We start from the raw sequence: 25,000 nt of genomic DNA, 5'->3' as shown, positions 1-25,000 counted from the left end.
ACAACCGCTCTTCCCGGCCATCTTGGAAAACACCACCGAAAACACTGACGTCTTGACACTGTGCGCAAGGTCAGTTTCTGTCCTCCTCTTGAGAGACGAAAAATGTATCATACTTATCACCATTACTTCCCCTTGACTTACTATAATTCTGATATTGGATATGCTCTCCCTCAAAGCCTTGAAATCCAAGAGGAAGTGAGGAGTGTATTCTAAAGTGTATGTGGAATTTGAACCTTAGAAGGTTAGGGTTAGGACTTAGTCTAAGATGAATCTATTTATGTATTTATATATATATATATATATATATATATATATATATATATATATATATATATATATATATATATATATATATATATATATATATATATATATGCCTTTAAAACTCATTTGGCTAAAAATATAGATAGATAGATACCCCATAGATAATTGATAGATGGATCGACTGTGTTTACAAATATATAATATATATATATATTAAACAATTTACAAATTTCTTTTATATATAGTTTATATGACTATATCATATTATAACTTTCTTTTATGAAGCTAGATTCAATGATGTTCCTTTCCAGTATATTATTAGAATATACATAGTTGATAGCATGATTGTTCTCACTAACATGACTACACACTGTTCCCTTTGTGCATATCTCACACATTTCTTATGTTGTTCAATTCTTTTTTTCAGTGCTTTCAAATCCCAGTCTTGCAAGACTTACACGGGGTGTTAGCAATTCACACCCTTTACACAAGTCTGGGGAGTTCTTGATAAAATTTTTCAATTGTTGGAACCTAAGAAGAAGGGTCACACCAGTACCTGTGGTTTTTCACTTTTTTGGCAAAGGCAGGATATTTCAATTTTTTTGCCTGCATTCCTAACATATCCATTCAGGGCTACATTTTCTTAAAAACATAGATGAAAACACTGACTTTTTAACCAACTTAGTGGGTTTTCTATACACCCACTACTATTTCTTTTTAAACTTGATCCTTTAATATCAAAAGAAATTTGTAAATTGTTTAAACTTTAAGGTAGGCAGTAGAGATGTATATTATGTAAACACAGTACGAGGGTAGTAATGTTAATGAGTTTTCCATTGACACTTGTCAGGTGTGGATCTGAGGTGGGGCCAGCAATTCACCATGTAAGCCAAATGAGTTTTAAAAATGAACACATGAGTGGGGAACCTGTATTTCGTACTGTTCTTGTAGATATAAATTTGACTCACATCATCAGATCAATGGCTTGGAAATAAAGTCCTGGTCTTATTTTTCACCTGTGGTAATGTGTGATAAATGAATGTACAAAAGTCCAGGGCATTATATATATGTAGATAATTCATTTACATATTATATAAATATATGACTCAGCATCAGGACCAAACCTAGTCTTGCAAGTGAGAGTCGGTTAGATCAATTCATTCACACAAGTCATAAAAGAAGTTTAAGTACTCCGTATCTGAGAATTTTTTTCGACCCAGCAGAGTGAATTAGCACCTACTTAGCGCCTTCACCAGAGATATACTACCCAACCTCAGATATAAATTTGATTGGGTCAAAACCCTGGTCTTTTGTCCTGGGCATTTGGTATGTTGAAGGCACTGAGATTTTTTAGGCAGGCACTTAGCACCTAACATAAACCAGTACTACCCTACCTCCCATGATTGGGTCAGATTTGCTGGTATGTTAGGCACTAGGTACCTGCCCAGGAAAAACCTGTTACAAAGTACTTAGGTTCCACTTTCCTTTATGACTTGTGTGAATGAATTGTTAATGCCCTGGACTCTCACTTGAAAGACCTGGGTTCTGTCCTGATGTCAGTCAGAAATCTATATCTGTGAAACATTCCCATGTGTTCATTTCCATCATATCTCATGGTGAGAGGCTAAGTCAAATGAACTGTCAGCAATTCACTAGCTGCTTGGTCAGGAAGTTGGATAAAACTGGTAGCACTATGCGACTGCCTGGGGAAAATCCTCAGGTACGGAGTACTTAGGTTCCAACTTCTTTTATGGCCTGTACTGATGAATTGCTAACTCACTGGACACTCACCTGAAAGGCCGGAGTTATCTGATGGAATCAGAAATTTATTTAAGAATATATATATATATAAGTATGAACTGTTAGCATCACTTTATATAAAATTTTATATAGGCGCCTGTCTGGGAAAATATCCAACTTCTTTTTATATGAGGATGAATTGCTAACACCCTATCTACATGAAAGAAAGTATGTAATTTACATGAAACATATGATTCACCTTTAATATTTCTAAACGGAATATTATAAGGTAAATGTATGCATATTAAATAACTGTGTAAAATGGAAATATATTAAAAAATCCAATAAATATATATAGGAGCAGAACATGTAAGCAACAAAGCACAAGCCACCAGCGATGCTTGTGCACTTGGACTTTAGACCAGATAGTTGTTAAAATATAAAATAATATCTGTATAGAACTATGAATAATACATCATAGCATTTATGCGCTGAAAGAAACTACAAGTAAAGACAATGAAAGACAACAAAAATGTACAAGAGGTGCATGACCATATATGGACTTTAGACCAGATAGTCGTTAAAATATATATATATATAGAATATATATATATATGAAAGAAACTACAATATATATGAAAGACAACAAAAATATATATATATATATATATACAGTTCTTGTACCATTCTTTATTGTGCCTATTTATATTAACTATAGGGTAAAGGCAGGTGGCCGTCCTAATTTGCTAAAAGCACCTGTGTTAATAATGAGGTTATATAAATAAATTATATATATATATATATATATATATATATATATATATATATATATATATATATATATATATATATATATATATATATATATATATATATATATATATTTATATATATATAGATATATATTATATATATACATATATATATATATGTATATATATATATAGCTAATATTGTTATATTTCCATATTTTTTATTATAATTGAAATATCGGAATTATAGACCTGATTAACTACCGCTTTCATGGCTTTTATTATATGGTCAGCATCAGGATATAAACGTTACCTTTATGCAAGATTATTGAATTGCTTTGATAATCAAGGTAGTTACATAATGTAACGTATGTATATACTTATACACAGATTTATTTTAGTAGATTTATTTACCCCAAAATTTTATATTTACAAATGAATCAAAATTACAGTATTTTTATATCTTACAAAAGATAATTTTGTGTTGATCCAATTAATATAAAAAATTCTATACAAAACAACTTTGTAAAGCTGATAAGTACCCCAGAAAATAACAATACAAATTATTAAGATGAAAACAGTCAGTGACAATTAATACTTAGTAAACTATGCACACACATACATATGACAACAGTGTACTAACATGAAGTGTCATCATGAAGCGACATCTTCCTAGTACTCTAACATTATGTTATGGATGATTGTACATACTACGTTATTATCTGACATTTCATGAAACAAGCTGCTTACACTCCAAAAACCAAACTGAATTCGTAGGTTAAGTGTCTGCGGGCAGTCTTCAGTTACATGCTTTTTAGTTTGTGTTTGTCCACTACTTCAAAGTCTCTCTCCTGTACAGGAAGGCGTCCCCCTCCTTGACTGTTCCAAAGTCTAGTTTCTGTAGCTAGGTCGCTCAGCCGCATTCGAGCCCATGATATTCTCTCAGTCTAATTCACCTTAGCTTTACCTGTATTCATTTTTTCATGCACACTAAAACCGGTATTCATTTCCTTATAAGAATTAATCTTTGATGAGGTGGATTCAGAAATTTTGCGTTTAGTTTCCCAATGCCTACCTGTGCATCATCCATATTGCTCTGCAAAATATTACATAACCATCTAGAAGTTGGTGTGTTTTGACTTAACGAAATATTAATAGTATGAACAAGCGGGTCTTCAACCATATTGACTCTTTCCCTCCATATCTTCGAAAACAGTTTCATTGCCTTGAAGTCACTGAGCGGTGGCAGCCCAATTCAACTAGACAGAGATAATTACAGGCGTATTCACGAACGCCAAACAGTTGTTTAAGACACCAGTGATATAATTCTATAATAAGTTTTGAGTCACCAACAAACCACGATTTATAACCGTACAAAACGGTAGTTAACAGAGCTGCTTCAAAAACCTTACGTTTTACAATAAAGGGTACATCATTATCCTTAGATGCGAAAGGTACATATTTTAAAGCATGACAGTGTTTTAGTTGTTCGTGCATTCTAATAGCACTGGAAATGGATCCATCAGACGCAAAAGATGCACATAGTGATCACACTGATCAAAGACAAGGTCATTGACAGGAATCTCCTGTGTATCAGTCTCAATACCCCCAATATCTACAAATTTTGTTTCTTACATTAACTACCGTGCCATGTGACTCACAAAATTGGTTTGAAACCTCAATCTTTTTAATTATCATTTCTTTTAGTTGATAAAATAACAGTATTTTCCATATGAATGAGTACATGAAGCTATGTTAAGGAACCATCTTCACCGGAATTCTTTTTGATAATATCAATGAGGTCGTTTACGAATAACAGACGACGAGATGTGGGGGATCCTGACGTACGCCTTTTGTGGCACTCGCAACAGCGGTGCCAATTACTCTGTGTCGCTCGATAGATAGCTCTCAAAGCAAGTAACAATGTCATTCCACACCAAAGTCTCTTCAGTAAAGAGCACTTTCCTTAGATCTTTATCATACCCTTGAGAAAAAAGAATAAATCGACATATGTTACAAGTAATTTCCATTTTTTCCTCATGGCTAAATCAGTCAGCAGACGAAGTGACAAAATGTTCCGTGAATTCCCCTCCGTATGTTCCCTAAAAGGAGAGAACCACTGCTGCAACTCTCACAAAGCACCATATAATAAAGCTTAGCCAAACAGTTGATTACACTTATACGTCGATAATTATGAACCATTGATCGGCAACCTCGTTGAGATATGACAAAAATTCGAGCTAGTGTTCACTGTGAGGGGTAACGTATTGATACAAAAACACAATTAAAAAGAGATGCAACTGTCACAATCCAAGTTACAAGTAAAACCTTTAAATACCAGTAGCTAAACCATCTGGACCGATGCTTCATTAGGTTTCATTTCTTAACCTGTTGCGACACCTCCCCAGCTGTTATCAGGTTATCTAAAACTGGGACTGATACATTAGTCTCCAGCTCAGCAAAGTCGCATTCCTCAACATTTACTGGATGACGTATTTCCTCAAGATACTCTTTAAACTGCTGGTCAACTGAAATCTACTCTCACTCGGTCTCGTGTGTCAATTTTACCATATATATATATATATATATATATATATATATATATATATATATATATATATATATATATATATATATATATATACATATATATATATATATACATACATACATACATACACACACACAAATATATATATATATATATATATATATATATATATATATATATATATATATAATGAAATGGCATAGTGTTGGAGTAGTAATTATCATCACTGTAGTAGCCTATTACATATGTGAGCAAGAGGAACAAACTCCCAAAGAACTTAATTCAAAGTGACGTATGAAGGAGCCAAACGAAAAAGCAAGTAGTGCAACACATGAGCAGGACCCCACCAGCAGAGAAAGCAAACTTTCAAGACAGTTCAAAATTGCAAAAGTGACTCACTCGAGCGAGGGACAAACCGTCTGTGAAAGACGCACCAAGACGCGTACCAACCAACATGAAGGCAGTGAGTACATACCATCAATTCTGCTGTTAATTTGTGCAAGTTTTCCCCGTTGTTCAAAGGTCCCAGTTACTGGCAGTTCCTAATTTGAATAATGACAGGTTGAAAGCAATAATAGTAAAAAGTAGTGAAATAACGACATTACCATTTGATCCATCATTACCAAATGTGGTTTCAAGAAAAATTTTTTCGGGGGAGTTGGTAAATTGTAATACTGACCATACATAGACAAGGGCCTAGGCAATCTGGGTTTTTGAAAAAGGTTCTTCACAAGGAATATGAAAGATAAAACATAGTGTAGCCAATTTAAATTCATTTACTGAAGCCAGAACCGGTGCTAATCGATTGTCTTCATTCCGTATATGCTTTTGAATGAATTGGGAAATACACTAGTTTAACTAAATCGTTGGTTTTGGATAAATTTCTTTGCCCTAGTACAGTTTTTCATTCATTGCGAAAATATGAGTCGTTTATTTCAAAGAAGTTTAGCTGTTTCGTCTACTGCCGATCCCCAGGTGCCGTCACGAATGTTTGCCAGCTTAGAGATGTCTTATCTTGAGAGAAAGGACTCTTAAAAATTATGAGTACAATTTCTCTTTCGAAATATTCCCTCTAGACTTTTTGTTTGCATTCATCATACGAAATCTACATTTATGCCTCCCAAATATTATTTTTATTATATTACAGTAGTTTCAGTTTTTCAGTATTATATCCCTCTCGGAGGAACCATAGAAAAATTAATTTCATTGTGAGCTCTCTCTCTCTCTCTCTCTCTCTCTCTCTCTCTCTCTCTCTCTCTCTCTCTCTCTCTCTCTCTCTCTCTCTCTCTCTCTCGCGAGATACCCTCGCGGAATGAAGCAGAATCAAGATATTTTGTTGTTTTTTGGCTAGTGTGGCCGTGTGTCAGCGTCGGCTCTTGCTCTATGAGCAGCCGTAAGGAGTAAATGGCTAGTCCCATACAGTATCGAAAGCAAAGCAAAAAATTATTTGGAAAAACATCGTTTAAGATCAACTTCCATTACTGTTCTCAAAAATTAATCCTAATCATAACTTCATCAGTAAATTTCAAAACACTTGAAACCTAGTTTATGCGTTTACTTTCAATCACAGACTGTAGAAATTCTGCCCCTGAGAAGTTTGTAGAATGACAGAGACGATAATTAATTCAGTGGCAATTTACCTTCCAGTTTATACATTGTCTATAAAAGTATTCCATTGTGTCTTTTGTTGATACAGTTCGTCGTTTTGTTTGACTAAATATGAATGATGTAGTGGAAAAGCAGTTCCTTTCAAAGCACTCTGGAATGCTCGTTCTTCTCTCCAGCTATGATATAGATTTTGGGAATTTAAATCTTGTGGAAATACTGTCGTAGATGATAGTAGTTTTAATACTAGCGTCAGTTGCAAAATCGTCTGGAAAACCCAGTGTTTTTATAATAATAATAATAATAATAATATTATTATTATTATTATTATTATTATTATTATTATCATTATTATGAAAAAGGGAGCACTACGACTTCTACCTATAATTTTAAAACTGTCATTGCTTTTGTTGCTTGATTTGGATAATCAATAATTAAGTAATATTATAAAGAACTTGTCAACCTCAACAGCATGTGACACTAGACAGGCATTTGACTACGATTCAAGAATAATACGTGTCTTTGAAAAGTGTGTTGGGGTGGGGGGGGTGAGGACTGGGAAGGAAATTAAATCTGAAGTTACTGATAACTTCCACAAATAAGCTTCATTGCCTTGGAGGTGCAGGATTAAGAAAGATTAAAGGCATTGCTAAGCAGTGCAAAGCAAGGCGGAATGTTTCAGGCTAAGAGGAAAAGTTTCTTAAAAAAATGGTGGGGGTTGGTATCTGTTGATTACTCGGAAAATCTAGATGTTAGAAAGCGATTATGTGAAGGGTATATTAAAGAAACAGGCAGAGAAGACAAGGTAATGCTTTATTTTAGGCTTCGAGCAATGAGTGCTCTGTGAAATATGTAAATCAGTGCCTCGTTCTCTCATTATGATTCAGCTCCATTTACATTTAGTTTTCCTTTGATTGCCATGGAAATGAGAGATGCTCTCTCTCACTGAAGTTCATCATTAAAATGACGGTGGCCGCATAACCTAGGCAGAGATTTACGTACCTGATGGCTAGTCGACAGTGGTGGGTTGCATCCAGGCAATTGAACTTGCTGAAAACAGGAGGTTGAACGCTTTCTGGAGCTATCTTCCTATAAAGGGAAAAACGATTTATCGTAGCGAGTGGTAAAGCATCGGGCCTGGATTTCCAAGGTCCCTGGTTTGATCACGCCCTGCCCACCAATAGTCAACCTACAGGTGAATCGGTGCTAGCATCATCTGGGAGGCAAAAAAAGGCCATCGGCTACCAATTTTGTCCTAAAAACACCTACTAAGAGCTGACGGCTAACAACTTCTGACAGTATATATATATATGTATATATATATATATATATATATATATATATATATATATATATATATATATATATATATATGCTTGTGTGTGTGTATGTATGTATGTATACACACACACAGTATATATATATATTTAAAGGACACATATGTTCATTTCATATATGCGATACTATAAGGTGTGATGAAGGAAAGATAGCTGTGAGGTGGTACTGTGGCACGATCGGTCTCAGAATCGTTGCATTCAGCAAATAGTTGGTTACCTCAGCGGGATTGAACACACAATATTGGCTCTGGTATGCGAGAGTCATATGACCGAGTTGCTATGTGAGTACATGAGTTCGTATGTTAGAGAATCTAGAATTTTGTGTCTAATTCTGCCCAAAAATTAGTCTGATCGTTCATTACCGAAGCTGGAGCGAGATTGTCAAGACATTAGCTTTGAGTGTTGCAATCTCTTAGAACTGGCAGAATAAGGTAAAGTTCAGACTCTTCGTTTTTATGTGTGAACTGTGGACTTATGGTTTTTACCATATTTCAAGACAATTTTGAACTTGTGTGGGAAGTTGAACATAACCTTTTTACCATTTTAATATTCTATTTTATTGTGTTCTGTTTACCAGTATTTAACCATGCATTTTAGACTTTTCATTATTATGTTTTGCACTTGTATATTTTTGGGAGGTTACTGTTATGCTTAATTCTTTTGACAGATGTCGGTGGGGATGACATGATGCTAACATGGTGGTGTGATTATAGAGAAGACAAATGTAAACCTTGCAATGTCTATATCTCTCATGTGGTTGACTTTTTGAGACTAGACTTACAATGTCTAAGATGGAGTATGTGAGAGTTTTTGAATTTGCAGGTTGGTAGCCATAATGAGATTTTTTAGTCAGAGTTAGGTTATTTTGACTTGATAATTCATTTATGATGCATTTTAATCTTTGCTTTGTTTATTCATTACTTGTTGGGTTGCTTTGAATAATAAATCTATTTTTGTAGGAAAGATTGTGTTTCCTTAGATGGTCCATTTCATTTCTTTAATGTGGAATGCAAGAGAGAGAGAATGCGTGAGGCAAACGCTGCGAGAGAGAGAAAGAGATCTTTGTGTTGACTGAGAGAGAGAGAGAGGGATCTGTATGGGAAAGTGTCAGAGGGGAATCAGTGTGGGTGAGTGTTCAGGGAGTAGGACCAGGGTCGAAATGCCATTGTCTCCTGAAGGTAGATCGCGAGACACGTTACATAAGTATTTCTACACAAAATACTGAATGTGTTTTAAGGGGGATAACATATATATGTGTGTGTGTATGAAGACCCATAAAAACTGTATACACAATGCAGCCATATATCTCGAGTACCAAAAATTCTGTCATGAATTCTAATGAAATGTGGACAATTAGTAAGTGGCATATGCAGCGCTGGTGGTACGTAGAAACCTGTTGACCCGGGATGAAAAGGGCTCAGTCCCTTGTGTTTTGGTACCCGTTAGCTCTCCCCTGTATCGAGTCTGGTAGGAGTATTCGCTGGAATACCTGAATGAGAATAGGTCTTTAGATCAACTCGTCGGTGAAATCCGATTTCCAATGTCCTCCTGACAGGTTCATATTGTTAGTTTGACTGACGATGGCAGATTCCAGAATTCTCCTTTTGTACTGGCAGCTACTTTTGAAAACAAGCTCAGTCCTCCTCCAGTTTATGGTATGACCAGTGTCTCTCCTACTTACGAAAATCTCCGAACATGTCTGAAGCATATCGCATTAATATTTTAAGCTCTATTAATCATTGTGTCTCCTTAACATCAATTTCATTACAGTTACTACATGGAATCTTATAAACATCGGCGTCTGTTTCTTCATTATCCCGGTGAATTTGGGATAATGAAAAATAAATGGATTGTTAGATTTGAGGTGTTCATTTGCTATTTGATGTTCACAACGTACGGAAGCTTTATCTTGTTAAAATTTACTTGTTTTTATCTGTGGGACCACTGTAGCATATTTTGTTTGCTTTGTTGATTACCTTCTCGATAACTTAGGCTGGGTACGGCAATTGCGTTAGATGTTGACGGATCGTGTCTACTTCTTTCGTTAGAGACCCATGCGGACGTATCCTAAACTCTCGAGAAACAGATTGCAGCCAACCATGGTCTTAACAGAGATATCATGATAACTTAGGTAGTGAATAAAGGAAACAGCAAAAGCAGGCTTCCTATATGCTGTGAAGGCGTGTTTATTGTTCTCTTATAATCAGTACATCTATGAGAGGCAATATACCGTCCTTTTCACATCCCTTTTTAAATTTAATGGTCGGACTAGCGAATTTAGTCGATTAAAATATTCACTGAAATCTTTCCAGCTATTGTCCCGGAATGCAAAGATATCATCTATGTATCTAAGACAGATCATATTACCGGGTGTGATAGACAGCAACATTTCCGATTCAAAAAATTTCATGGAAAGGTTAGCAAGACGGGAGGGCAGGGGGCTGCCCATACTACAGCCGAACTTTTGTTTATTAAAGTTACCGCTAAAAAAAAAGAAAACATTGTTAGTTGCCACACAGGTTAATCAATTTTAACGTTTATTCAGCGCCAAGAGGGAATTGTTCTTCATGTGGTTGTAGCTTACTATTTAGCAAAGACGATTGGGATTTTAGTAAATAATGATTGTGTGTCTAGACTGGGATTTTTTAAGTTACTCAAGGGATGTTAATTAATGTATAAAATCCTCTGTGTGTTTTATGTGGAAAGGTGAAAAGGTTCCTAAAAAAGGTAATAACAGAACTCCCAACTATTATGATTATTCACACATGAAGGAACCCCCGCTGGATTTTATGGGGCTGAAGGAAACTCCATCCTTATGTGTTGTTAGGAGACCGTATAAAAAATTTAAAAATTAAATTTTTTTAAATATGCTTTTATTAAAATGCACTAAGAAGTAAAAAATAATTTTTTGAGACACACCAGGATTTTCTTACAATTAATCATGCCTACAAAAATAAAAGTGTGGGCCCTAAACATGGAAGGAAAAGCTACAAGAAAAGAAGTAGATTTTTTTTTATTTCTTGTAGCATTTCCTTCCATTTTTGGGGCCCACGCTTTTATTTTTGTAGACATGATTAATTGTAAGAAAGTCCTGGTGTGTCTCAAAAAATTATTTTTTACTTTTTATTGCATGTTAATAAAAACACGTTTTTAAAAAATTTATATTTTTTATTTTATAAAAATAAAAATTTATATTTTTTTTATTTTATAAAAATAAAAATTTTTTTTTTATTTATGATTGTAGATAACGAAACTGATATCCGTTTACGGTGGAGGGTGAGGGAAGGGGGAAGGGAGGGGAAAGGAAGGAAGAGGGAGGGGAAGGGGGAGGACACAGCTAAATTAAGCTAAATTAACACTTGATCGTGTGCTCAGGAAGGGGGAGGGGGATGGGAAGGGGATGGAAGAGGGAAGGGGAGGTGGATGGAAGAGGGGAAGGGGAAGGGGATGGAAGAGGAGAGGGGAGGGGGAGGACACAGCTAAATTATCACCTGATCGGAGCCTAAGCACCGGAAGGGGATGGGTGGGGAAGGGGATGGATGAGGGAAGGGTGAGGGGGAGGGAAGGGGAGGACATAGCTAAACAAACAGATCGTGTGCTGGGGAGGGAGAAGGTGGAAGGGAATGGAAAAGGGAAGGGGGAATGGGATGGAAGAGCGAAGGGGAGGGGTTATATAGAAGATAGATTCTACTGAGTCAAATAAGTTGTGAGAAATCCAAAGAGTTCCATACAAATCCTGAGATACTGGGAGAAGTCACTGTAAGGTCACTAAAGGTCACTGTTGACCTGCTAATCACGTAAGGTTGTATTATCACAGGGATTGAGCAACCACGCAAAATTTCAAGTCCATCGGACGAAGGGAACAGGTCAAAAATTGAGTTCCAAGATTTGAGGACAGACAGACAGACGCAGAAATCAAGTTGAATAACAGCATGTAAAAAAAAGGTGCGAGAGGGACTGATTGCCTTGAATGATTCTAGGAAGTTGATACCCTTTTTATTCATATGGAACAAGCCTACAGGGGCCAATGACTTGAATCAAGTTCCAAAGAATATATTTTTTTTCTGGAAGAACTTACAAAAGATAATGTAAATACAGAAAGAAGAGAAATACGTAAGTACATGGTGAATTGTTTTCAGGACACTAATGCATTGCATCTTTGCTTGAATTTTTGAGGTTCTAATTGCACAACATTCTTAGGGAGACTGTTCCACGGTCCAATGGTGTGAGGAATAAGAGATCTCTGGAGTTGGAAAGTTAGACAGCGTGGAACATTTACTGCATACTGTTGCTGCTGTTCAGAAAATCTGGTTGCTCTCGACAGGGAAAGAGGATTAGGTATCAACTGTGATAGAGGAAGTTCTCTGTTAAAACACAACTTATGAAAAATTAAAAAACAAGAGACCAACCGACGATGGTCCAAGTCTTAACTGCTAATGTAAGGATAAATTACTGGCAGAGCAGGCCAATATTCTTGCAAAGGAAGGGCAAATGACCTAAAACAGGCTGCATTGATTTTATCATTGTGATAAATTTATAAGGTCTTACATATGACATTTAACTTCAGTGTGGCATTTGCTGACACTTTCATTAGATGTTTCTCAAAAATAAGATGTGAGTCAAAAGTTACACCAAGTTCAGTCAAAGCTTCAGACTCATGAGGCAGAGTCCCATACATTTGAAGGGGAGGATGGGGTTGGGGAGGGGGGAATTTGAAAGAGATCTACTAATCACTAGTGTTTTCGTTTTACTGGAGCTCAGCCTCATACCCCTCCTACTACACCATTCACTAATCAGCTCAATGTTACGATTGAAACTATGGGCAGCTTCATTTCTCATGAGTGGAGACCTTGCTACACCCACAAGTGTTGCATCATCGGAATACTGAACAATCTTGTTTTCCAGCCCAATAGCCATATCATTTGGATACACTAAAAATAACAACGGACCTAGAACATTACCTTGTGGAACACCAGAGACAATAAGTCCTGGTTTGCTAAAGATCCCATCACCAGCAACTCGCTGCTGCCTACCTGTCAAGAAATCTTCAAGTAAAACTGAAACATATCCACCCACTCCAAGGTTCTGAAGTTTAAAAATAAGTGCCTTATGATTTCCTAAATCAAAAGTGGCACTAAAAGTTATTTGAATTACTGCACACTCAAACCCCTTATCATGGTTCTCTTGCAAATGGCATGTCAAATCTCAAGGGGCATCGCAGGTACCTAACTGCTTCCTACATGCATATTGACTATTGAGCTAAGAATCGTTTGGATTCCACATGCTTGTATATTGGCTTAGAAACAAGTCTTTTTGCAACTTTGAAGAACACAGGGAGAATAAAAATTGGCCTGTAGTTACTGCAGTGGAATAGGCACTATATTGCTAAGTTTTTTCTCATCAGGAATAATATTACCTCTACATAAGAATCTATATAATCTACTGATCTTGGGAGACAACATACTAGAAACGTTTTTAGAAGCCAAAGAGAAGAAACCATGTGGGCCCTCTCTGCCCCAGCTATCAATCATCAAGAATTTTCTTAACATTCCTAGAGCGAAATGCATATTTTGTGAGACTAAGTAAATGATGACTGGCATCAGGAAGAGAAACATCCTCAACTGATTGTTTTGCATTAGGACCAGTAACCAAACTATCATCATCTGTTAGTAATGGTGGGATGAGAGACATTTGGTTTACCCCAGATAAGGCGGAGTAATTTCTGTGAGTTTCCTCTTTAAATAATTGTTGCAATTTCTCCCAGCTATCTGGTAAATTCTGTTTGTAGTATGGCGAGACTTGACAAAAATGGTGTAGTTTGTATGTGAACAATTTCGTCTCCATGTGTTGAATTTGGTCTGTTTGTCATGGTAAGCTCATCTACAGTACATTTATCATCAAACCATGGCCGATCATTTTGTCCTCATCTTAACGACTTTTTTAGGGACATACCTTACTAAATAGCCATCAGTATTTCATTCAACTTCCTCTTTGGGTATGGATCAGACAAAAAGTTTGATATATTAAGCACTGACAAGCTTCAGTAATGCGATCATAATTGGCTCTACATTTCATCCAGTCTGTTTTTCCAGTAATGGTATTAGGAAACTACTGATTGACAGATATGTCCATCTCAGTGGTCTAATAATCAGGAGTGCCTATATACTCGCAGACCTTCGATTTAATGATAGTGGGAACATCTGTGAATATGAGGTCTCATCTACCAGAAATATGCATGGGTTCCTCAGTTAGCTGGACCAGATCAGAGGATACATGGAACTTAAGACCAGACCAACCATGTTGTTCAGTGGAATTATAAGTGATAAATGGATCGGTACCACCGGGTCTCGATTCCTCGACACAGTACCTTCAAACAACTCCAGTCGGGGATATTCCTGAAGTAGCATGAGTTGGATATTAAACGACACTTGTAGCTTCAAGATTATATGTATATGTATATATATATATATATATATATATATATATATATATATATATATATATATATATATATATATATATATATATATATATATATATATATATATATATAGTATATATATATATATATATACATATATATATATATATATATATATATATATATATATATATATATATATATATATATATATATATATATATATATATATATATATATATATATATATATATATATATATATATATATATATATATATATATATATATATATATATATATATATATATATATATATATATATAGTACATATATATAATTTATATATATATATATATATATATATATATATATATATATATGTATATATATATTACATATATAGTACATATATATATATATATATATATATATATATATATATATATATATATATATATATATATGTGTGTGTGTGTGTGTGTGTGTGTATATATATATATCGGTATATATATTCACAAACTCCAAACTACAAATGTTGTTTAATATTAATTCACTCAACCTTGGAATAACTACACCAATGGGGAATTTACAAATGATAAACAATCCGTCACCAGGTGGACTCAAACCTCCGAATGGTTGAGTAACGACGACTTCAGCGAGACTCTGACCATGAGGCTATCTAGAGGTCAAAACTGATACTGATTCTGTCGGACGTATGCTCGTCGAATTCAGGTTTTTGACTTGAGTCAATAGCAGATGTCACAGTTTGCATATAAAAAATATCCATAGATAGTTACATGTTTCAAATGTACAAATCGGCTATCACTGTGGAGGTGGGTTGATATCAACTCAAAAATCTGAATTCGAAAGGCACATGTACGAAAGGGTTGGTATCAACTTACCCTCTCTTGATATCCTTAATGGTCAGTGTCACTGAAAGTAGTCGTTCTCCCAATGTTCGGTAGTTTAGAGTCCACCTGGTGACGGATCGCTTATCACTTATAAATTCCCCTTCAATGTTTGGTATTCCTAGGTTCAGTCAATATATTAAATGAAATTTACAGCTTAAAGTATGTGAATATATATATATATATATATATATATATATATATATATATATATATATATATATATATATATATGTACGTATATATATATATATATGTATATATATACATACATAGTTTTCCGACACATGATTTATATGTAACCCCTTACGACAGGGAAATAAAAGACTGGGTGTAAATGCTGACCATTTTCAGCTTAGAATACAAAGTCGAAACCAGTAGGAATTTACTGTGGTAAAGTGTGATATATGTCTTAATATCTCTTCGTTTAGTGCCAAGACAAGTTTCCACCCAACAAATCGTTAAACCGTATGAAGAGTTTTCAGATGATATGCATTCAGTAGTCCAAATTGTAATCACATAGAGGTCTCCCACCATATTCTCTCTAGGCCGGTTTTTTTTTATTTATTTTTTTTTTTTTTTTTTTGCTTTTTTTTTCTTTTTTGTGGGTGGGGTGAGTTTTGAGTCTACCCTCCCGAGCAGTCTGAAATAACCAAGCAAAGAGAGAGAGAGAGAGAGAGAGAGAGAGAGAGAGAGAGAGAGAGAGAGAGAGAGAGAGGGTTGGGGGAACAAACTACTTCTACTCCTCCAAGTTATCTGACATAACACAGCAAACAGAAGAGAGAGAGAGAGCTGAAGGTCGGAACAGCTTCAAAATGTAGAGCAAGAGCGGCAGATTAAGCCTTTAATAGTCATTACCACGCTAAGTATTGAGATTAGGAGTGATAAATTTTAATAAAGGAGACGACGGATATAATTCAGATGCTTCAGAGAGGGACTTCGTGCTTCCCTTACTGAAGCGTCAGGAACGTCACTAAGCTAAATAGTCATTTAGTAGAATTAAGGCTCACTTAGACAGTCGTCCAAATTTGCATACTGAAAACCGAGAGCGACAATCTTCAGTCGGTGTTTCACGAGTAAAATGCATTTCATTGCTTTCAAAATGTCTTCTTCTCAATGGTGTTAACCTCAGCGATGTTATTATTATTATTATTATTATTATTATTATTATTATTATTATTATTATTATTATTATTATTATATACAATCATCAAATAATGTAAACTTACAAACCAAGCTTCCACATAGTAAAAATTTCATAGACAGATAAAACAAAATGAGTGGAATAACTAATGGAGAAGTAATGCAAGATTAGGGAACATGCATCGGTCAAATAGGGTCGGTTTTGGACTAAGCAATGGAAGTTCTTCAGGGAAAGTATGAGATGACCTCTCAGCCCTGAGTTCTCCTGTAGAGTTCCTAGAGAGAATGTCAAGAGTATAGTAGTCCTATCACCTTTCAGTTTTAAGACGAGATATGTTATAACGAACGGGAGTCTCTTGAACATGAAAGTTCCCTTACAGCTGATTACCGTTCCATGTTCACCTCAAACTGTCCTGGAATTCGCTGCTTCTTCACCACTCAGCCTTTTAGTATTTATTTGCTTAAAATATGCTCTGTTATCACTGATGGTCAAAGAAGTCCTTTTTATTGAAAGCGGACAAACTTCTTTCATATAATTTTTATTGCAAGGCTTCCAGGACCTATTTCCCATTTATCAATCAATTATAATCGCCAGTGACCGTATGCCGGTGGCCATAAGGATGCAAGATATGCATTCTCTTAAATTTCCTACTTGCTTCGTTCTGAGCAACAAATTCTCTGTTCATTTGCAGTGACTTCAGTCTAAGCCCTTTTATTCCCATATGAATTCAGTCAATCCCAGAGTGGTATAAGTCAGTTGACGAAATAATTATTGTCTATTCTGCTTGAATCTCTGTTTTCTCTTTTTATTGCAAGGTTTCCAGGACCTGTTTCCCATTTATCAGTCATTTATAATCGCCAGTGACCGCATGCCGGTGGCCATAAGGATGCAAGATATGCATTCTCTTAAATTTCCGTACGTAGATAGTGTCAGAACATTTCCATGTAGATCATTCTGATGCTGTGATATGAACCGCAAAGACTCAAAATATACAACTTGAATTCATTCACGTGGAAAACTAGTTTCCTCGTTCAAGCGTGCTCGCGCAAACCCTACCAAAATCATGTAAAACAACCAAACGTGCATAAACAAACGCAGGCTACTGGATGGCCCCATGACTGTCGTAGTAATGATATGATTCCATTACTTATTTGTCATTTTCGTTTTTAAAGTGTCACTCTTTATGTTGGTAATTGCCACTTAATTAGAACATTATACGGACCTGGCAGGCTCGCTCAGAATGACAGCAAAGTCGATACAGCTATCATTTAGTCACTTCCTTCATTTACCTGCTTCCTGGGCGACTTTGCTTTTTCATTGTTTTATACGTCCTTTGTTCGGGTGAGTTCATTGTCAAGTTTTAATTGTAGATTTATTGTTGTCCTTCGTTATAATACGTATGTGCATTCTCATGTATTTGACCTGTGTGTTTCATTTATTTTGTGTATACTTTACATGAATCCTTATATTCATTTTATTTAGTGTTATTGCAGACAATTGAATATTTTAGATTTGTGACTGTGATTTTTTTATTTTGCCTCTGTATATATTTACCATGAATCGATGAATTATCACCGAAGGAATTTTATAATCCTCATTTTGAACGTTACGTTGAGACTTCTCTGTGTCGTGGGATCGACAGTTGAATGATTTTAGATTTGTGACTGCATGTCAGCGATTGTTGTTCACTAAGACAGAATATATATATATATATATATATATATATATATATATATATATATATATATATATATATATATATATATATATATATATATATATATATATATATATATATATATATATATATATATAAATAATCTCGAAGGCGAAGAGAAAGGGCACCATTGTTACAATTAGTTTATTATGCCGACGTTCACGACAGTTGCTATCGTCGCATTTTCAAGGCTGCAATGATTAAAATACCTTCTTACAAAAAGTCATATTAAAACATCGATATATACTGTACATATAAATTATAAGACAAATAAAATCAAGGTGAATAGGCGCAGGACATACCTAAACCGCAGAAGTAATAAGAATAAACATAAGTTTTCTCAAGAACCCAGGAAGAGCAAGAAAGGACGAGAGAAGAAGAACATAAACAAAAGATTAAGCGATGAACAATTGGACAGATTAAGTATTCAGTGTTGTGGCCGTCTTCTTTATAATAATAGATTCTAGCATATTGAGGTCATTTTCATTTTGGGCTTGTCCTCTTATAGAAAAGTCTTTATAATTAATTGATATCAGTTTTGCACATTTTTACATGATTTCTTGTATTTGAGTGCTCTGAATTAGACAGTTTACACCCAGTTCCGTATATATCTATGTTTTAATGTGACTTTTTTTAAGAAGGTTTTTTTAATCACTGCAGCCTTGAAAATGCGACGATAGCAATTGTCGTGAAACGTCGGCATAATAAACTAATTGTAACAATGGTGCCCTTTCCCTTCCCTTCGCCTTCGACATTGTATCCTGAGTCGAGACTCGCCCTACTTGGGTATATGCTGTATGTATATATAACTATATATATATATATATATATATATATATATATATATATATATATATATATATATATATATATATATATATATATATATATAGAATCTACTGGTTACTTTTTACCTGATACGTATGTAATTGTAATAACCACAATGCCCTCTTAACTTCTCGAATTCTTCATACTACTTGGGATATGCTTGTCACTACAAAGCCTTGGATCCATATGCTAGAAATATGTAGTAATTCTGATGTCCGGTAGCAGGAATCAAACCCGTATCTCGAGTAATAAGACCGAGGTCACGTTGTTGACCTGACCACGAGAAAGATAAAAGTCTTTTGCCTCAGATATATTTATTAGAGGTGGATGCGGGTTCGATTCTTGCTACCAGATATCAGAATTACTTCAATATTTCTTACATTTTGATCTAAGGCTCCATAGTGACAAAGAGTATCCAAAAAGTGTGAAGAATTCAGGGAGTTAAGAGAGCATTGTGGCTATTACAATTACATATATTAATATATATATATATATATATATATATATATATACATACATATACATATATATATATATATATATATATATATATATATATATATATACATACATATACATATATATATATATATATATATATATATATATATATATATATATATATATATACAGTATATATATATATATGTATATATATATATATATATATATATATATATATATATATATATATATATATATATATATATATATAATTTGTGTGGAGTGGCATAACCGTTATATACAACACGTATACTGATGGACAATTAAGATTCACCTTTCTTCTACATATTTATTTCCCGACGTTTCGTATTTTTCGTATATAATTACATCTTCAAGGTTTCTAAAATAGATAAAAACAAGACATAATTAGCATAAAACTCAAACATAAATTTTTGACACTTAAAATTATACATTTTTCTAAATCAAGATATATTAAAATTCACAAAGTATTGGACCAACCTTCCACCAGATTAAAAGGAACATAAGTGGAAGGAAACAAAAATAAAAAAAGAAAGAAAATACACCTCAAGACAAGAAAGGGAGTGGCTGTTGACTGCGTGTTTAATGGGGGAACCAGTTGTTTAATCAATAAGGACTCTAAAATGGGTAATGCCTGGGTGTTGGGTGTTTGCCCGATGATTTTAAAATCTTTGTTTTCAATGTATGTTTTACAGATTCTAGAGTGAGCTCTTACATTGGAATTCCGATTCGTGAGTCTGATGCCTTTCCGGAAACCGACCCCTCTATGACAGTCGATGCGCGCCTTCAGGAGCCTCCGTGTGGATCCCACATTAGTCCCCGATTTACACCTGGGGCAAGTATATTTATATACCACACAAGAGGACATGAAAGGGCACAGACGATCCTTGAACTGAAACAGAAAGTGGATGGTTAAGGGATTTTTCGGAATCAGGTCAACTTTTATAGCAGGAAAATGTTCTTGTGTTACCCGAGTAAATTTCCTTTTAAAAGAATTATCACAGACATAGGGGAAGCTGGCATAAAATCCCAGTTGTGGCACAGTAGGATATTTTACTGGTGGAGAGAAAAAATTCTCGGCAAATTTTACTGACAAAATTTACGGAAAAAGAGTTATTTTTACCGGATTGGGGTCGAATTTCAATAGCTCATGCTACTTTAATTTTAAACTTAGTTCAGTTTATATATTATTCCACAGAGCTTTACGGCTTACTTCTAACTGGGACGTGTTTCAGAAGGAATATATATTCTTAGCAAACTATTTTAAAAACAACTGTTTTCCTGCTAATTTTGTCAGTAAAATTTGCCGAAAATTACTAAACATTCTCCCCGTCAGTAAAATATCCTACTGTGCCATAACTGGGATTTAATGCGAACTTCCCCTATGTCTGTGATAGTTGTTTTAAAAGGAAATTCACTCAAGTAATACAAGAACATTTTCCTGCCATAAAAGTTGACCTGATTCCGAAAAATCTCTTAACCATCCACTTTCTGTTTCAGTTCAAGGATCGTTTTGCCCTTTCATGTCCTCTTGTGTGGTATTTAAGTATACTTACCCCAGGTGTAAATCGGGGACTATGTGGGATCCACACGGAGGCTCCTGAAGGTGCGCATCGACCGTCATAGAGGGGTCAGTTTCCGGACAGGCAGTAGACTCAGGAACCGGAACATTCCAATGTAAGAGCTCACGGTAGAATCTGTAAAACATACATTGAAAACAAAGATTTTAAAGTCATCTGGCAAACACCCAACACCCAGGAATTAAGCATTTTAGAGTCCTTATTGATCAAACAACTGGTTCCCCCATTAAACACGCAGTCAACAGCCACTCCCCCTTTCTTGTCTTGAGGTGGATTATCTTTTTCTTTTTTTTATCTTTTTGTTTCCTTCCACTTATGTTCCTTTTACTCTGGTGGAAGGTTGGTCCAATACTTTGTGAATTTTAATATATCTTGATTTGGGAAAATGTATAATTTTAAGTGTCAAAAATTTTGTTTGAGTTTTATGCTAATTGTGTGTTGTTTTTATCTATTTTAGAGCCCTTGAAGACGTAGTTATATACGAAAATTACGGAACGTCGGGAAATAAATATGTAGAAGAAAGGTGAATCTTAATTGTCCATCAGTATACGTGTTGTGTGTTGTGTGTGTATATATATATATATATATATATATATATATATATATATATATATATATATATATGTTTGTATGTTTTCCACTCTAATTTGATAAGGATGGCTCTTTAGAAACAAGAAACCAATCAGTACCACAACCATTACCAACTTCATATGTTTATACTGAAGGGTTACCAGCTGGGCGTTGAACCCTCAACCACATTTCTCTCTCTTGTACACACACACATTCTCTCGTTCTGGGTGGTTACGCAGCCCTTCTTAAGGTTCCCCCTAGTTCTCCCTCATGACATTTGTGAACTGTACTCTTCATACCATCCTCAACAGTCTGAAAATATTTTCTCCTACGTTAACATTTTTAGCACTACTACATGCACCATAATTTTCACGTTTTCAGATCATCCTGTACTACATATACTACATAAACAGTTCATCTCGAAAGCATTTTTTCTCCTTCGTCGTTACTCTGCATCCTCACTTCACCTCCATATACTGTAGAAGAGTTTGTAGGCTCCCCCGCTGGAGTCTTCCAGGTAGACGCCACCAGAAACGTCAAACCAAGGCCGACCTCGAGGCCCAACCTCTGACACGCAGTCGACAGCGACACAGGATAGGGAAAGGCTGTAGAAACAACGTTTATTAGGTATTCTCGGCAGACACAGTCCCCTGTGCATAAAACGCAACTCTGTGCAGATGTAAAGACATTTCAGCTTTCAAGCCATATGCATCATATTGACTTCCTTGGCATATACAAGGAAATAGTTAATCTTTTTCATGTATGAGAAAGCACACTTTCTCCCATTTGTGTGCCCTTCTTGTTCTCAGTTTAGATCTTACTTTTCCGCTCGCGGATATTAATGACATGTCCAGAGTTTTGATTAATAAATTGGTATGTATGTAGTCCGTACATCACTCACCTCGCTGCCTGTACAAGTTAGCTCAATAGCCCCTTCAAATGACACTTGAGTTTCTCCCAGTCATTTGCCCTCATCCTGCTACTTTTCTTTTTCACCTGTTCTCTAATACTACCATCATCCGAAATACTCCCATTCTTCCACCATCCATTTACAGATATAAAGTATATTAATATGGATTAGTCATCAAAGATATGTGAACAGTACATCACAAAGGAGTAGTATGAGCTAACTGAAAGAGAAGTTTTTCCAAGACCTGCAAAAAAGGACAAATAGATTGGATGCGGATGCTTAAGCCACTTTGCAGCAGTCTAAGCTAAAAAAAAAAAAAAAAAAAAATCAGGATCTCAAAGAATTGACTATATTTTACCCAAAACCAAGGTTATTTACACAATAGTAGAAATACTTGATGAAAAAAAAGGTCATTCGAACTTTTTGGAAAAGGGATGTATGCAGTCATAAAGACAGAGGTACATATTACGTACTTCTAAGCCCTAAAATTGCACAACGTGAGTGGCTGAATTTCGATATTCTAAATTTTTTAAGACTTCTGGAATGTTAGTGGATAGAGAGGATGGATTGAGATATGTCTTCATCTCTAGTTGTATATAAGGCTTTTTATCTTACTTGCCACATTGATGGGATAGGCCTATACGGCAGAAATATTTTTATTTACTCTCTCTCTCTCTCTCTCTCTCTCTCTCTCTCTCTCTCTCTCTCTCTCTCTCTCTCTCTCTCTCTCTCTCTCTCTCTCAGAACTACAGAAAATGGCAAGCTTTTACAGAAAAATCAACTCACGATATAATCTCTCATTTCATTTTCCTTTAAACCGTAATGCCAGAGGCTTATTTTCCCTTTCCAGGACACATTCCACGAGTTGATGTTATTGTATGAATAGAATAAACTAAGTCCGCTGAAAGAGCAAGAAGTCGTGCATTATACGAGCGAACCATTGAAAGTGACTTCGGTTCTTTTACCACAAAAATTTATGTTAGATCCTTTCTGTGCTTGGCTCCGTCGCTTGCTCTTATTACGACGATATATGGACATTTTAAATTGAGGGAATCTTCATCGACCTCGTTTTCCGCTATAGTTCCAACCATAAATTGTCTGTGTTGTATAATTCTCAGGAAGACTGATATAGATTGCAATTATAATAGCCCGAGGAGCATAATGCTGAAATATTACAGGATGACGTCTCTTTCCCGCAAGGAGTAGCTGGTGCTTCTGGGGTTTAATGAGAGCCAGTGCGAATAGATTTTTGATATGTTCTTCTGGAATCGAGTGACAATTTCAGTGATAATGGTGAGGAATCTTCCCGTCCGCCCAAATGATTTGGGACGCTGTTCGTTTGCAACTTGTTTTCGCGCCATGTGATTTCAGTCTTTGATACTTTGCTAGAAATTGTTTTGACAGGAATTTTCTCATAAAAAAGATATATCCTTCTTTTGTGTGGTATTTGCGTGAAGCTGGTTTGGCTGCACTCATCTGTGAGTGGGAAAGGCTGCTTTGTTCGAGCATATTTTACCCATTTGTTTTTACTCGACAAATAATTTACACACACACACACACACACACACACACACACATATATATATATATATATATATATATATATATATATATATATATATATATATATATATATATATATATATATATATATATATATATATATATATATATATATATTTTATATAGTATATTATTCTCCTCAAAAACGAGATGGTTTAGGGGATTTGAAATAACTGTGAGACAATTCAGACTAAAAATATAGCGATACCTTAAAGTATAACTATGCAGCTTACCTAACTTAGTGAATCCTCATCATTATCTTTGTTGAATTTAGATGAAACTGCATAATCATGATACTAAATGTATTACGACGTGCCATTTAGAAACTTGATTAACTGCTAATGATGCGTTGCTTGGAATTTGACTGTCTTCTGTAGATAATGAATACCTCTCTCTAATTTAGTTCGTCTTATCTGTGAGAGATATTTGTGTATCTGATAAATTTCAGAATAAACGCAAATAAGTGACTAATGAATAAGAGCAAATTACTTTATAATGAAGCTCTCTCTCTCTCTCTCTCTCTCTCTCTCTCTCTCTCTCTCTCTCTCTCTCTCTCTCTCTCTCGTCAATTCCACTTGATACTTCTTTTCATAAGTACTATACATTAATTTCAAAACGAATGTCC

The 25,000-nt window shown here is 35.0% G+C and overlaps 1 protein-coding gene across 1 annotated transcript in view; it reads left to right on the top strand.

Moving 5' to 3' along the window:
• Positions 1-25,000, top strand: part of LOC136854441 (DE-cadherin-like) — a 164,846-nt gene that overhangs the window by 20,612 nt on the left and 119,234 nt on the right. Inside the window, 1 exon segment of the mRNA XM_067130734.1 lies at positions 1-69. This exon segment is cut by the window's left edge and continues 128 nt beyond it. Coding sequence (XP_066986835.1) covers positions 1-69 — 69 coding nt within the window.

The sequence above is a fragment of the Macrobrachium rosenbergii genome, chromosome 29, assembly GCF_040412425.1.
Source record: "Macrobrachium rosenbergii isolate ZJJX-2024 chromosome 29, ASM4041242v1, whole genome shotgun sequence".
Classification (NCBI taxonomy): Eukaryota; Metazoa; Arthropoda; class Malacostraca; order Decapoda; family Palaemonidae; genus Macrobrachium; species Macrobrachium rosenbergii.
Note: the sequence above shows the minus strand (reverse complement) of the source record. Positions and strands in the feature narration are given on the sequence as shown.